Below are 12,113 nucleotides of genomic sequence, written 5' to 3'. Positions count from 1 at the left end.
CAACTATATGACATTCTGGAAGAGGCAAAACTATGGAAACAGTATAAAGATCAGTAGTTGCCAGAGGCTGGGGGACAGTGGGGAGTGATGGAAAGGCAGAGAACAGAGGATTTTTAGAAACCCATAGAATGCACACCACCAAGAGTTAACTATAATGCAAAGTATAGACTTTGGGTAATCACAGTGTGTCAATGAGGTTCATCAATTGTAACAAATGAACCACTCTGTTGAGGGATATTGATAATGGGGAAGGCCACGCATGTGTGGAGGAAGGGGACATATGGGGAGAAAGTAATAACTATGAATATTATTCAGATTTCTTTTTTTTTTGGGTGAATGCAAATCTTTTATTATCTCAACAGAGATTTGTGTTTCTAGTATACATTTTTAACTATATGCTACCCAAGTAGGTAAAATGCTTTTAGATAAAAGTAAAGCCAGTCCCCAAACCAGGGCTTCTTTTTTTTTTTTTTAACATCTTTATTGGAGTATAATTGCTTTACAATGGTGTGTTAGTTTCTGCTTTACAACAAAATGAATCAGTTATATATATACATATGTTCCCATATCTCTTCCCTCTTGCGTCTCCCTCCCTCCCACCCTCCCTATCCCACCCCTCCAGGCAGTCACAAAGCACTGTAAAATTTTGCTAGTATAAATAATTATAGACAAGGCAAGAGTCCTACTGATTTACAAAGTCATGTTATTTAACAAAATGTAAACATTTTTTTCCCCCAAAACAACCTTAAGTTTCTGGATATAGTAAGGTGCTCAAATAGCAAATAGTATAGTTATACAAAAAGCCCTCAGAAACTTTTCCAAGAAATTCATCCCTACATTTCTTTATATTGAGTTATAAGCCCTAATTTAAAAGTCTCACACACTTTGTGAACCTCAAACAATTGAAATAAACTTAAATGTAGGTAATCCCAAATCATTTGTAGAATTAAATTTTATCAGGAAATATTTTCACACGTTTCCTTATTTTCACCTCCTTTTCATCATCCACTCCCTCTCAACCTCTCTTTCTTTCTCTCTCTTTCTGCATACATGCCCACAGATACACACACACACACACACACACACACACACACACACACACACTGTTAGCTTTACTCAGTTGTATATAAGAATTCTAACCCTTTTCTGACCCTCAACATGATTATTCTAACTCTCTATTATTCCTCATTAAACCTCCTGGCTTCATCCCATTAGGTAACACCTGCTTTCTATCAATGCCAAGAAAGACAGGTTCTTTAAATAAACTTTCTTTACAAAATAAGAATAAAATGTAGGCGTTGTATGGATCTTTAAAAAGCAGAAATCTAGGTTCTTTTATTACATCCAAAATGAGTTTTTCTATATGAAAGCCCTCCATTTACTTCATAAAAATTGGAAAACAACAACATCTGTGTATTGCAATAAAAGCACTACTTGTAACTGCCATTCATCAAGCCAGTGAGTAATTTGGAAAACGGTAGCAGTAGACCTTGGAGTGTAGTATATGTAGGATGAAGCCAAAATGTTTCTCTAACTTGTAAAGGAAACTTTTCCACGAGCACTACTTTCTGCCAGTTGCTTCTTCAAGGTATGAGCAGCATCTGCCTCCTGTTGATTTAACTCCAATAAATTGAGAGGAAATCCAAATGAGGCATAGTCCACAGGTTAACAAATGGTCCTATTAGAGTATAATTTGAATCCCACCTTCTGTTATTGTTGACATCAATCATCAATCAGGCATATTGATAATATGAGAATATTGATAAGTAAAATGAACAAAAAATGTGCAACCTGCTATTAATCATTTAAATATTTCATTTACTTTCCTTTCAAGAACCCACTTTCCAATCTTGGTGAAAACAGACATATGGCCCAAAAAAGGAGAGTGAAACAGAAAAAGCAAGAAGCTTATAAATTGAATAATCTACTTCCTAATTTTTTAGGTTTAACAACACTTATGAATGGTATTAAATTTAAGATGGTTCATTTGTGAATGTCTCTATGCATTATAATTATATTTTGTATGTATAGAGAGACATATAGAAATATAGATAAAGAGTTATATAATTATAATGTAGTAGATTCAAAAAGAAATTTTAGCTAGGAAATGTTTTATAAATGTCTATATTACATTCTAATGTAAAATAAAAATAAGCAAAACTACCTCATGTAACCTTCACACTCTTATGTTACATGAGCTTTGAGTCCAGTGCAATTTCCAAGTGGCCCCTCTATGATGGATTCATGATCGTAATTATATTCCTATTCCCACAGTGTTAGGAATACAAAGCAGATATTTCACCTTTACAGTGTTACCTTTCCCAGTTCTCTTTGCACCACTTCATGGAAAACCAAGTCCTCCAAACAATCCTCATTCTGGACCTTCCAACACTCATAGCTTTCACTCTGCAGTCAGAAACCAAGCTATGGTCAACTCCTTTGGTTTGCTGAAAAATGACCCAGTGTTTCCCTATTCTAGTCAGAAAATACTGAGATTCTTATATCTGTGAGTTTTTTCTTTCTTACCGTTCACTTTTACCTATTTCTCCCATATTTACAGCTCTAACTCCTGGCATCATCAACCTTCTCATCTCCCTCCTCTCCTCCCTCCCTCAATCACTCCTTCCCTTCCTTCTTTTCTCTCTCTCTTTCTATTTCTCTCTCTCTGTGTCTATATCTCCCTATCTCTCTGTCTCCCTCTCTCTAATTATCTCCTCTCCACCACCTTTTTGCTTTTAACAAATGCTGAACACCTAGACATCCTCATGTAGAGAATACACTGACAAACAAGACAGACACGATCCTTAGGGTGCTTCTTGCTTCTGATCTAAGGAAACAGACATTGAAGGAAAATGCAAGTGTGATAAAGAAGTTTAGGGTATGACAGGACCATACAATAAAAATATTTAACATTCTATTTCTTATATTCTTTCTGAGGAAGTAAGAGTCAAGCTGGCCTCTGAAAGATATAAAAATTACATAATATTTTAAAAGTATGCAAATACAAAGATATAAAGCATAGTAGAAAACTTGTAAGTAAAGGCAATCATAATCTTGTCTGAAAGGTCCCTCTTCTTCTCCACTTAGGTAAAGGAAACTGTCCCCAAGAGACTAGCCTTCTTTACTTCTTTCCCTCCCTTTCTACCTCCTTCCCTCCCTTCCTTCTACAAATATTTTCTGAATGCATACTGTGTTCCAAACACAAGAAATATCAAATGACCATTATCAAAATTATTTAACAATTATTATCACAATTTAAATGCACAAATACCCTGCTAGAAGTTTATTTTACAGAAACTCAGTTAAGATAAGGATATTTGTTAGTTCTGTAACAGCAAAAGGTAAAAAGAAAAAAATTAAATACTTATCATTTGTAGTATGGATTAAAAAATTATGGCATATACACACAATGAAATATTATGCAGCTTTTAAAAAGATTGAGGTAGATGTATATGACCTAATATCACAAGCTAATTAACATATTTTGCTACGTGGAAAGAGCAAGCTGCAGAAGAGTATATACAGTATAATCTCATTAGACTATATATGGAAAAGGATTTCTAAATCTGTATCTGTAATTCCACTTACAAGTGTATTTATAATTCTATATATGTCTATAACTTTTTGGCCAACCCAATATATACCTGTTTCTATAGTGATGGCCATACATCTTTGTACATCCGTAGGATTTTTCTGGAAAGTTTTACAAGATACTGTTAGTTGCAGAAGGAGTAGTGAGATTGGAAATTGGGACTTTCACTTTTAAAATGTATACCTATTGTTAAGACTTATTTACTTGCTAACACATTTATTTATTTATTGTTTTTTAATTTATTCATTAGGTAGAATAGTTGGGAGCTTCACTGACTCTTTTTTCAACAAGTGGAGTGGCCCCTCTTAGAATTACAAAAGAAAGGCAATTTGGTTCCTGTTGCCCTAAGAGGACTTGTGAGGACTGGCTACAGCTGTCCTTCCCTGGAAGCAGGGATGTTGCCCATGAAACACACAAAACAATGCAGCATGACTAACTTTTGTTTAAGTACTCAATATATTAAAATTTTGAAAAGTGTCCTTAAAAATGATAGGTAACAATAGGTGAATCTGGGTAAAAGGTATACAGATGCTGTCTATATTATTCTTGTGTCTTTTCTATAGTTTAAAATTATTTCTCAAGAAAAAGATTCAAAAACAAAAAAAGAAAGCTGGCATAATGAAGTGTTATCAAGTAGGTGACAAAACAAACTTTTTTTGGTTTTCTATAAAAACAAATAAATGTACTCTTTTCATTTCATTTGTAGGTTATGTTTAGAGCCAGAATGAAATACCACAAGCAAAAAGCTATTCTTGAAAGAACATTCCTAACATTTGTTTCTATTTCTTTTATTTAAAAGGTAATGTAGTAAATCAGTAGGAGTATTTCATAATGTTATTTCCTCTTGGCTATTTAATCTAGTTTTTCAGTTTTCCAGTCTGTATCTAGAGTTAGATGTATTAGTGTAACTTCTTTTATGTTTAAGGAAAAATTATTATTACGGAAACACATTAGGAAAATCATTTTGGTATTTTTCTTCTCCCATTAGGCCACTTTTTACCCTTGGAAAATAAAGTCACAGACATACTTATTAAGCATTTGGTTGAAAAGTAAATGTTGTTCAAAAGAAAATGTATTTGTACAGAAGTATCTCTTCAATGAAAATCATCTAACTCCCACTTTTTAAAATATAAATAAATTATCTTAACATGACCTCAAGTAGGATACAAATAACAATTTCTCTTTTAATTGAGGTATGAATTATATAACTTAGCCATGAAAAATGGAGCTTTAAGTTTTTTTCTGTATAACTGAACTTACCTCGTGAGTCCCCATTTCAACTGGTGGCAAAATATGCAATCGTGCCAGTGTAAAATAAACTCAGTTACTTTAAACACTTTCTCTGAGAAAAATATTCTGATGGCTCAGAATTCTCCTCCTCCCTGTTCTCTTTTTGATCCTCCCAGGGTTAAATTTTTCCTCCTGGTATCACACTGGCCTCGGGGGACACGTGTCCAATCCAAGGTCACTGACATCTACCCATTCTGCCTTTCTGATGTGATGTGCAATTCATACTTTTGTACGACTCATACTTTGATTATTGATTGTTTTCGTGTGTTCATCTTGAAACATGGGTGTCCCTCTTTGCTTCCTAGTTGCCAGTCATGGACAAACACCACCAACACTTTACAGTCCAGATAGAACATGGGGGTTATCAAGAGAAAACTGACAAGCAGAGAAGCAGCAGAACGCACAGCATTCCCAACCCTCAACTCTCATCATCCACTGCTCATATCCATGTGCACATGGCCAATGTTCCAGCAGAGAGGAAGTTCGTGTCAGTAACACCCCACATATTTGTAAGGCTAAGGGTCAGGGAAATCTATGAGATCTGTATCAGTAGAAACCTCCTCATCAGGGGATGGCCCTGTTAGAAAGGGGCTGTCTCTGGACCCCAGTGACTGTTCTTCTGTTGAACTAACTTACACCTTCTGAGCCAGTTCTCTGCTAAGCAACCAAGAAAGGAAAAGAGGTTAGTCACCAGGGCTGCTGGATTTGTCTCTCATCAACCTAAATCTAATGATTAATTACTTTTCATATTTAAATTTTTATCCTGGAATTCTCTGGCGGAAGGCAAAGATCTGATATTTGGTCTTCTCACCTAGTAGTTTCAATAATTTTTCATTTAGTTCTATTGAACTTTGAAAAAAATGACATCATCGTCCACTATTGATTCTTTGAATTCTTCCTTTCCATGTTTACATATACGTTTTTTATTTCATTAGGTTATTTCTTAAGCTAGAGCCTTTAGGGTAATGATAATCATACGCAACTGCAGTGATTGCCAACATTCTTGCCAGGTAGTCCAACTTTAACAGGTCTGCATCTAATGTTTCATCCCTGCATTCTCCTCATCTACACTTACTTGGAACCTCTTGATTTTTTTTTTTTTAAAGGAAACATCACTTTTATTCATAGACTTGGCATGAACCTCTTGATTTTTAAGAAAACTGCCTGTTCTACCTCTTACTCCTCCCTACAGAAATGGACAAGTTAGTAATCCTTGCTTCTCTGAACTAGGTAGAGCTAAAAAAGCTGTAACTGTGAAGTGGTGTAGTGATCCTAGGTAAATGAAATCTCCACTCTGTAGAGCGAACTTTCCCTTTAGACAAGCTGCTCCAAAATCTATCCTGGGAAAAAGAATAGCAATGGCAAGCCCATTTGCTTTCATCCTAAGCCACCCATTCAATATACATTTATTTATCTGTTTGAAGATCAATATCATTTTCCCATTCTGTCTGATTTTAGGATCTTCTCTAAATCAAATCCAAATTTAGGTGAGGAACAGGGAAATCATATATAATGTCCTCAAACTCCAACAGTATTTATTGTTTATTTATTCATACAACTTACATCTCAAAATGCACAAACTACGGTATATTTTCCATTAAGGAAATTTCATCAAATGAAAAATTTTAAGTATCCAAATCAGATAAACTCAAAATTTAGGCAAAAGTTAAGTTATACTAGCACAAATTTCCACTTTAAATAATGCTGTATGATAAAACAGTGAGATTTAAAGCTTAACCTCTTCAATTTACCTTGTTAGGTAATTAAGATAGCTATAACAACCTGTCACCTCTGAGTCTCAATTTCATCACCTGTATACAAAAGGTAACTGAACGTTATTAATCTTTCCTAGTGATGCCATTCTTCAACCCTCTGGGAAGGTCACTACTTTATATAATAATCTTGTGTGTAAATCTTAATAATTAATATTTATTGAGTACTCACTAAGTACATCACACACTCTGTCTCATTTAAAGCATTCCATAATCCAATGACTGAGAGCCACTATCATCCTTATTCCATAACTGAGGAAACTGAGGTACAGAAAGGGCATATCATTTTTCCCAAAGTGCTCAAACTAGTAAATATCAGAGCTCAGCTATAAATCTAAAACCCTGAATCCGGCACCTACTATTTTTTTTAATCACAGAATAAGTCTAAATCCATTTATTAGAAAAGTTCTTCCTTATATTTTGGAAACCCAGAACCATTCCTTTAGGAGCTGTCCATTTCCATGGAAAAACATCTTAAGTTTTCAATGATGAAAAGAAAATAAACAGCCACAGTATTTAATAACTGTCATGAGAGCTACAGTACAGACTTGATGAAGCAGTCTTAATTTTGCCACTTTTTGCAGCTATAAAAGACTTTAAGACAAAAACTTATTTTTTGTTTCAAACCTCATAACAGCACAGGGAGGCCAGTCTGTATTATCATACATTTGCATTTGGAAAATAAATTTACACTGTCAAAGGAGAAAACCGACAAACAGAAGCTGATTAAATACTTGAAAATAATTCAAGTCACTATACCACTGAAGTGATTCCAAAAAGTGACATGGATGTAATATAAGATCCTGAACTACATCAGAACTCCAGGAATTAGCAAAAGGGTAAGAGGGGAGTTCATTCACATAGAGGAAGAGAAAATTTTCTTTGGACTAGTTATATCAGATAATATGTTTGTTTAAGGAAAAATAAACAGGTGGGAAAAAGTTCTGCATGCCTAACATGGAAGGAAAGCATATTTGTGCCTAATATACTGCAGAAACTGTTTTAGTACAGCTCATTCTTTCAAAAATACTGCTCCCATACAGTGGCCAAGGTCAGTTTGAATTTAGGTAATCTGCTATATATAAGTGCGGATCATATATGTTAAACTGATCTCAGAGGTATCCTGACACCCTACCTTTTAAAAATATTTTCTCTGTTTATTATTCATGGATTACTAATTTTTCTCTTTGAGATCTGGTCATCTTTAGCTTTTTGTTTTGTTTTGTATCCCAATTTCAAGTGTATAACATCCAAGTTTCCAACTGATAATCAACAACCTTTATTCCTTCATCACTAAAGGCACATATTATGATTTGGTCACATGCCTTATAAAAACACTACTGTAAATGTTTCAGGAATAAATGATCCCTTGTAATCTAAACACAAGTTTTCAGACCTCAAAGATTTCCTAGGAGTGTAACAGTAGTAGCTTGCAAGATCAGGAGCGGCAGTACCTCATTTTACATGAAATTCACAACAACATGGTCATGAGGTACACCCAAGAGAGTTTTGAGTCTGTATTCATTGTTAATAAGGGTCTTTAAATTCAATGCCTCTGCAATTCTGAAGTCCCACTTTGTGGACTAGTGAAAAAAGAACAGAACTGGACATGAGGGCATTTATTTTCTAGACCCCACTGGCCACAAACTACATGACTTAACCTCTAAAAGACTCAGTGTCCTTGTTTCTCATTACCAAACCTCTGTATGACAGCAGAGAATCAAAGGTGGTTCACAGGATAGGAATATTAGGCATGTGGCTGTAAAGAGTCAAATACTGTCACTGCTGGAAAGAACTTAGAAAAGCACCTTGTAACAAAGAGGTGTCTCAAAGAAGCAATATCACAGGAAACGATCTGGGAACAAATTACGTGGAAAATGAAGAAAATTACAGAGTTGTGGACTCACTAGCAATATAAGTGACAGACCTCTAAATTAGGTATATGGTGTGATGGCAGGGATCCCTAATTCATGTTACACTCTTCATAACATCTGCAACAGTGCATTGCATAAAACAGGCACTTCGTAAATGTTGCAACTGAAATGAATGCATGCTCAGGGACTTTTTCTTCTTGAATTTGGCTGAATAAAAGCTACTCTGCACAGTTTTTACTTTCATACTGTTGGAGGTGGCTGGAGGCCAAATGTGACATTTGGGCATGCATCACACCATCTTGTGGATATTCCTTCTTGCAGAGGTGAAATAAATTGACACTGGAAGTAATTTACTCTGACAAGAATGTAGGCAATATTTCAGCATTAGGTGCCCCACTCAAGACTACCTAAAGTGAGAATTCAAACAAAGATGGCTTCTCTCAAGATTTCCTTCCTAGAAAAGCTGAGGAAATATGATCTGGATGACAGTAAGTTAGACATAGTTGAACAGTTTTGCTCAAACAAGGTTTGAGCTTGGGAGCAATGTCAGCTAGAGGAGGAAGGTTTCTAGTGTACCAAAGATTTCAAGATATGATCCTATAGTATCCAATATTCCCTATTAGTCCCTTGCTTATCAAATCTATAAATGTTGAATGTTTGTATGTATGACAGATAGCTAACATGTTGGATTAATTATTTAGAATTCCAAAATATCCTGATAGGTTGAGACAAATAACCCAAATAACATGAAAACCTCATAAAATGCTAAGAAAAAAATATAAATTGTTGCTTTTATATGCCAACTAATTAACTGCATTAGTGCAGAATGAAGCATTTGGCTTAACAATTCATATTAAAAAATATGACATTCTGGCTTGCCATAACATTGAACTAAGTTTATGTTCTGCCTTGACTGTGGCATAAGCCAACACAATCATGGGATGAACTACTGAAGGTGGTATCCAGATGGCTAGAATCTATAGTACACTCTGCTCTATGTTAGTATGCTGTACTCCACACTAACATGTAACAGAGTACTGAATGTAATTTTAGGTGATGTGTTGTCATGCCCCTGGGCTCTGTCTTCAGGCTTCTTCTCAATCTATGCTCATTTCTCTAGCAATAGCAATCAATCACATAACTTTAAGCAGCATCCTGCATGCTGAACACTCTTAAAACTTTAACTTCAATGCAGACCTCCACTTGGAAATCCAAATTTTTATATCTATGCCTGCTTGGCGTCTTTGTTAGGATGTACAATAGGTATCTCAGTGGAACTTGACCTCTACTTCACACCATATTTGAAAAAGTAATTGCAGGTAAAATATACATCTAACGTAAACATTAAACAATAAAACTACTAGAAGATAACATAGGAATATATATTTATGATCTTGGAATAGCATAGATATCTTAAACAGGATAAAAAAAAAAGCTCTAGCCATAAAGGAAATGATTAATAAATTAGACTATATTAAAACTAGGAACTTTCATTAAGAGAGCAAAAAGTCAAGGTACTAAGTGGGAGAAGGTATTTCCAGCACAAACAATCAACAAAGACTTTTTATCCTGAATATATGGAAAATGCCTTAAATCAATTAGAAAAAGGCAAAAAAATACAGCAGAAAATGGAAGAGTCTTGAACAGACACTTCTCGGAAGAGGATATCCAAATGACCAATGAACACATGGAAGACCTCATCAATAATCAAAGAAATGCAAATTTAAACCACAATGAGATAACATCACACACTTATTAGAATTTCTAAAATCAAAAATTAAAATAAATGAATGTTAATGAGACCAAGGCAATAGGGACTCTCATACATGATTGCTGGGAATGTAAATTGGCTCAATCACTTTGGAAAGTGTTTGGCATTATCTACTAAAGCTAAACATATATATAACTTATTACCTGACAACTTCATTTATAAGTATATATCCAATAGATATAGAAATATTCATGCACGTATGCACACAAAGGCGTGTGCAAGAATGTTCATAGCACCATAATTCCTAGCAGTCCTAAGCTGTAAACAACCCACAGTCCATAACAGTAAAATAGAAAAATAAATTGTGTAATTATCCAGTGAAAAACCACAGAAATGAAATACTATATACTACAACTACACACAACAACGCGGATGAGTCTCACAAACAACATATTGAGTGAAAGAACTCAGACAATCCGGTTTTATTTACATAAAATTTCAAAAATGACAAAACTGTTCAATGGTGTTAGAAATCAGAATATGACTATATTTGGGGGTAGGAGAGTAGCGAATAAATGGGCACAGAGGGGGCTTTTTTGATATCTATAATGTTCTTTTTCTTATTCGGGGTATTGATCAAAGGGTTTGTTCATTTATGGCAATTTATGAAGCGGCACATTTACAAGTTGTGTACTTTTATATGTATGTTATAATTTAATTTTAAGAAGTTTGTTAAGGGACACTGAACATTAGGGAGTTTCAAGAAAAAAAAAATCAGAATACTGAATGCTTAAATAAAGAGTGATTGAAGAAAATAAAAAAGTTAACTTAAAAAGGCCAGAAAATGTAAAAGAAAAAAATGAAAGCTATCCTCAAAAATCAGTGTGGCAGCGCATTATTTTATATTATTCCAGAAGACAAGTAACTAAGAGGAGGCAGATTTTTCCCAGCTCTAACTGTTAGACTCTGAAATGTAAATGACAACCTACAGAGAAATGTGCTCCCTGCCAATGAAAGTATTTAAACTATTCTGTCAGAGAAGCTGAAAAAGGGATTTCCATATTGGAAAAGGGTTGAACAAGATGCACTCTGCTCCCTTCATTTCTAAGATGCTATGGTTCATGATGAAATTGGCGTCAAATATATCTTGTCTTTCTCTCCTCCCTCCCTCCCTTCTCTTTGCCCTCATTCCACAATCCCTCTCTGTCCCCCAGACTCTAAAAAGATAACAATAGAAAATGAGATCTTTTGTTTTCCTAATTCTGTTTCCTTCAGGTGAATCACACAAAGACTGGTAAGTGCGATGGCAGCCCTCACCATGGGCCAGATGTAGAGTGCTACATAGTCCGTGTCCTGCCAACTTCGCTTCTCCCAAAAGAGAAAATATTTTGGAACTGGATGTTTCTTCTCCCCAAATATTATACCAAGAATCTTTAAGAACTCCACTACCTCAGAAAACACACAAGTAAATACATACATAATAAATATTTCAAACCTGACTACAGATGCCAAAGTGGTATACAGAATTCTTTCAACAATACCTTATCCCTTAGGTCTTCAGAACAACAGCATTTGGTTGAATTTTATATTCATTTCAGCATATTAGTTCTCAAATAATTGAGATGTCATTTTATTTTTAACCCCAATCCAATAAGGTAGAAAGCATTTAATTAAGAAGTCATCTTAGTTCTGGCCTATCAAATAACACCTATTGCAAAGCCACACATACACACAAAGTGTTGAACAAGCCCCCTCAACATAACGCCCAAAGAGTTCCTATATAATTTGGTGCATATATTACATTTCTTAGTATTCCTAGAAATCTTTAAAATATGGGAAAATGTGCTTTACCAAAAATTACATTAATAAATGAA

The 12,113-nt window shown here is 34.7% G+C and overlaps 1 protein-coding gene across 2 annotated transcripts in view; it reads right to left on the bottom strand.

The window, feature by feature from the left end:
- Positions 1–12,113, bottom strand: part of CFAP299 (cilia and flagella associated protein 299) — a gene marked incomplete at both ends in the record, with an annotated part of 616,738 nt that overhangs the window by 345,632 nt on the left and 258,993 nt on the right. The window contains one exon of one of the 2 annotated variants that reach the window (XM_082837623.1): positions 1,570–1,620. The exons of the other annotated variant lie outside the window; for it this stretch is intronic. Coding sequence (XP_082693749.1) covers positions 1,570–1,620 — 51 coding nt within the window. The remainder of the gene's footprint in view (positions 1–1,569; positions 1,621–12,113) is intronic. 2 annotated transcript variants of the gene reach the window in all.

The sequence above is a fragment of the Leucopleurus acutus genome (assembly GCF_964270905.1).
Source record: "Leucopleurus acutus genome assembly, chromosome: 4".
Taxonomy (NCBI): domain Eukaryota; kingdom Metazoa; phylum Chordata; class Mammalia; order Artiodactyla; family Delphinidae; genus Leucopleurus; species Leucopleurus acutus.
The sequence above is the reverse complement of the archived record's forward strand: the minus strand, read 5'-3'. Positions and strand labels throughout refer to the sequence as shown.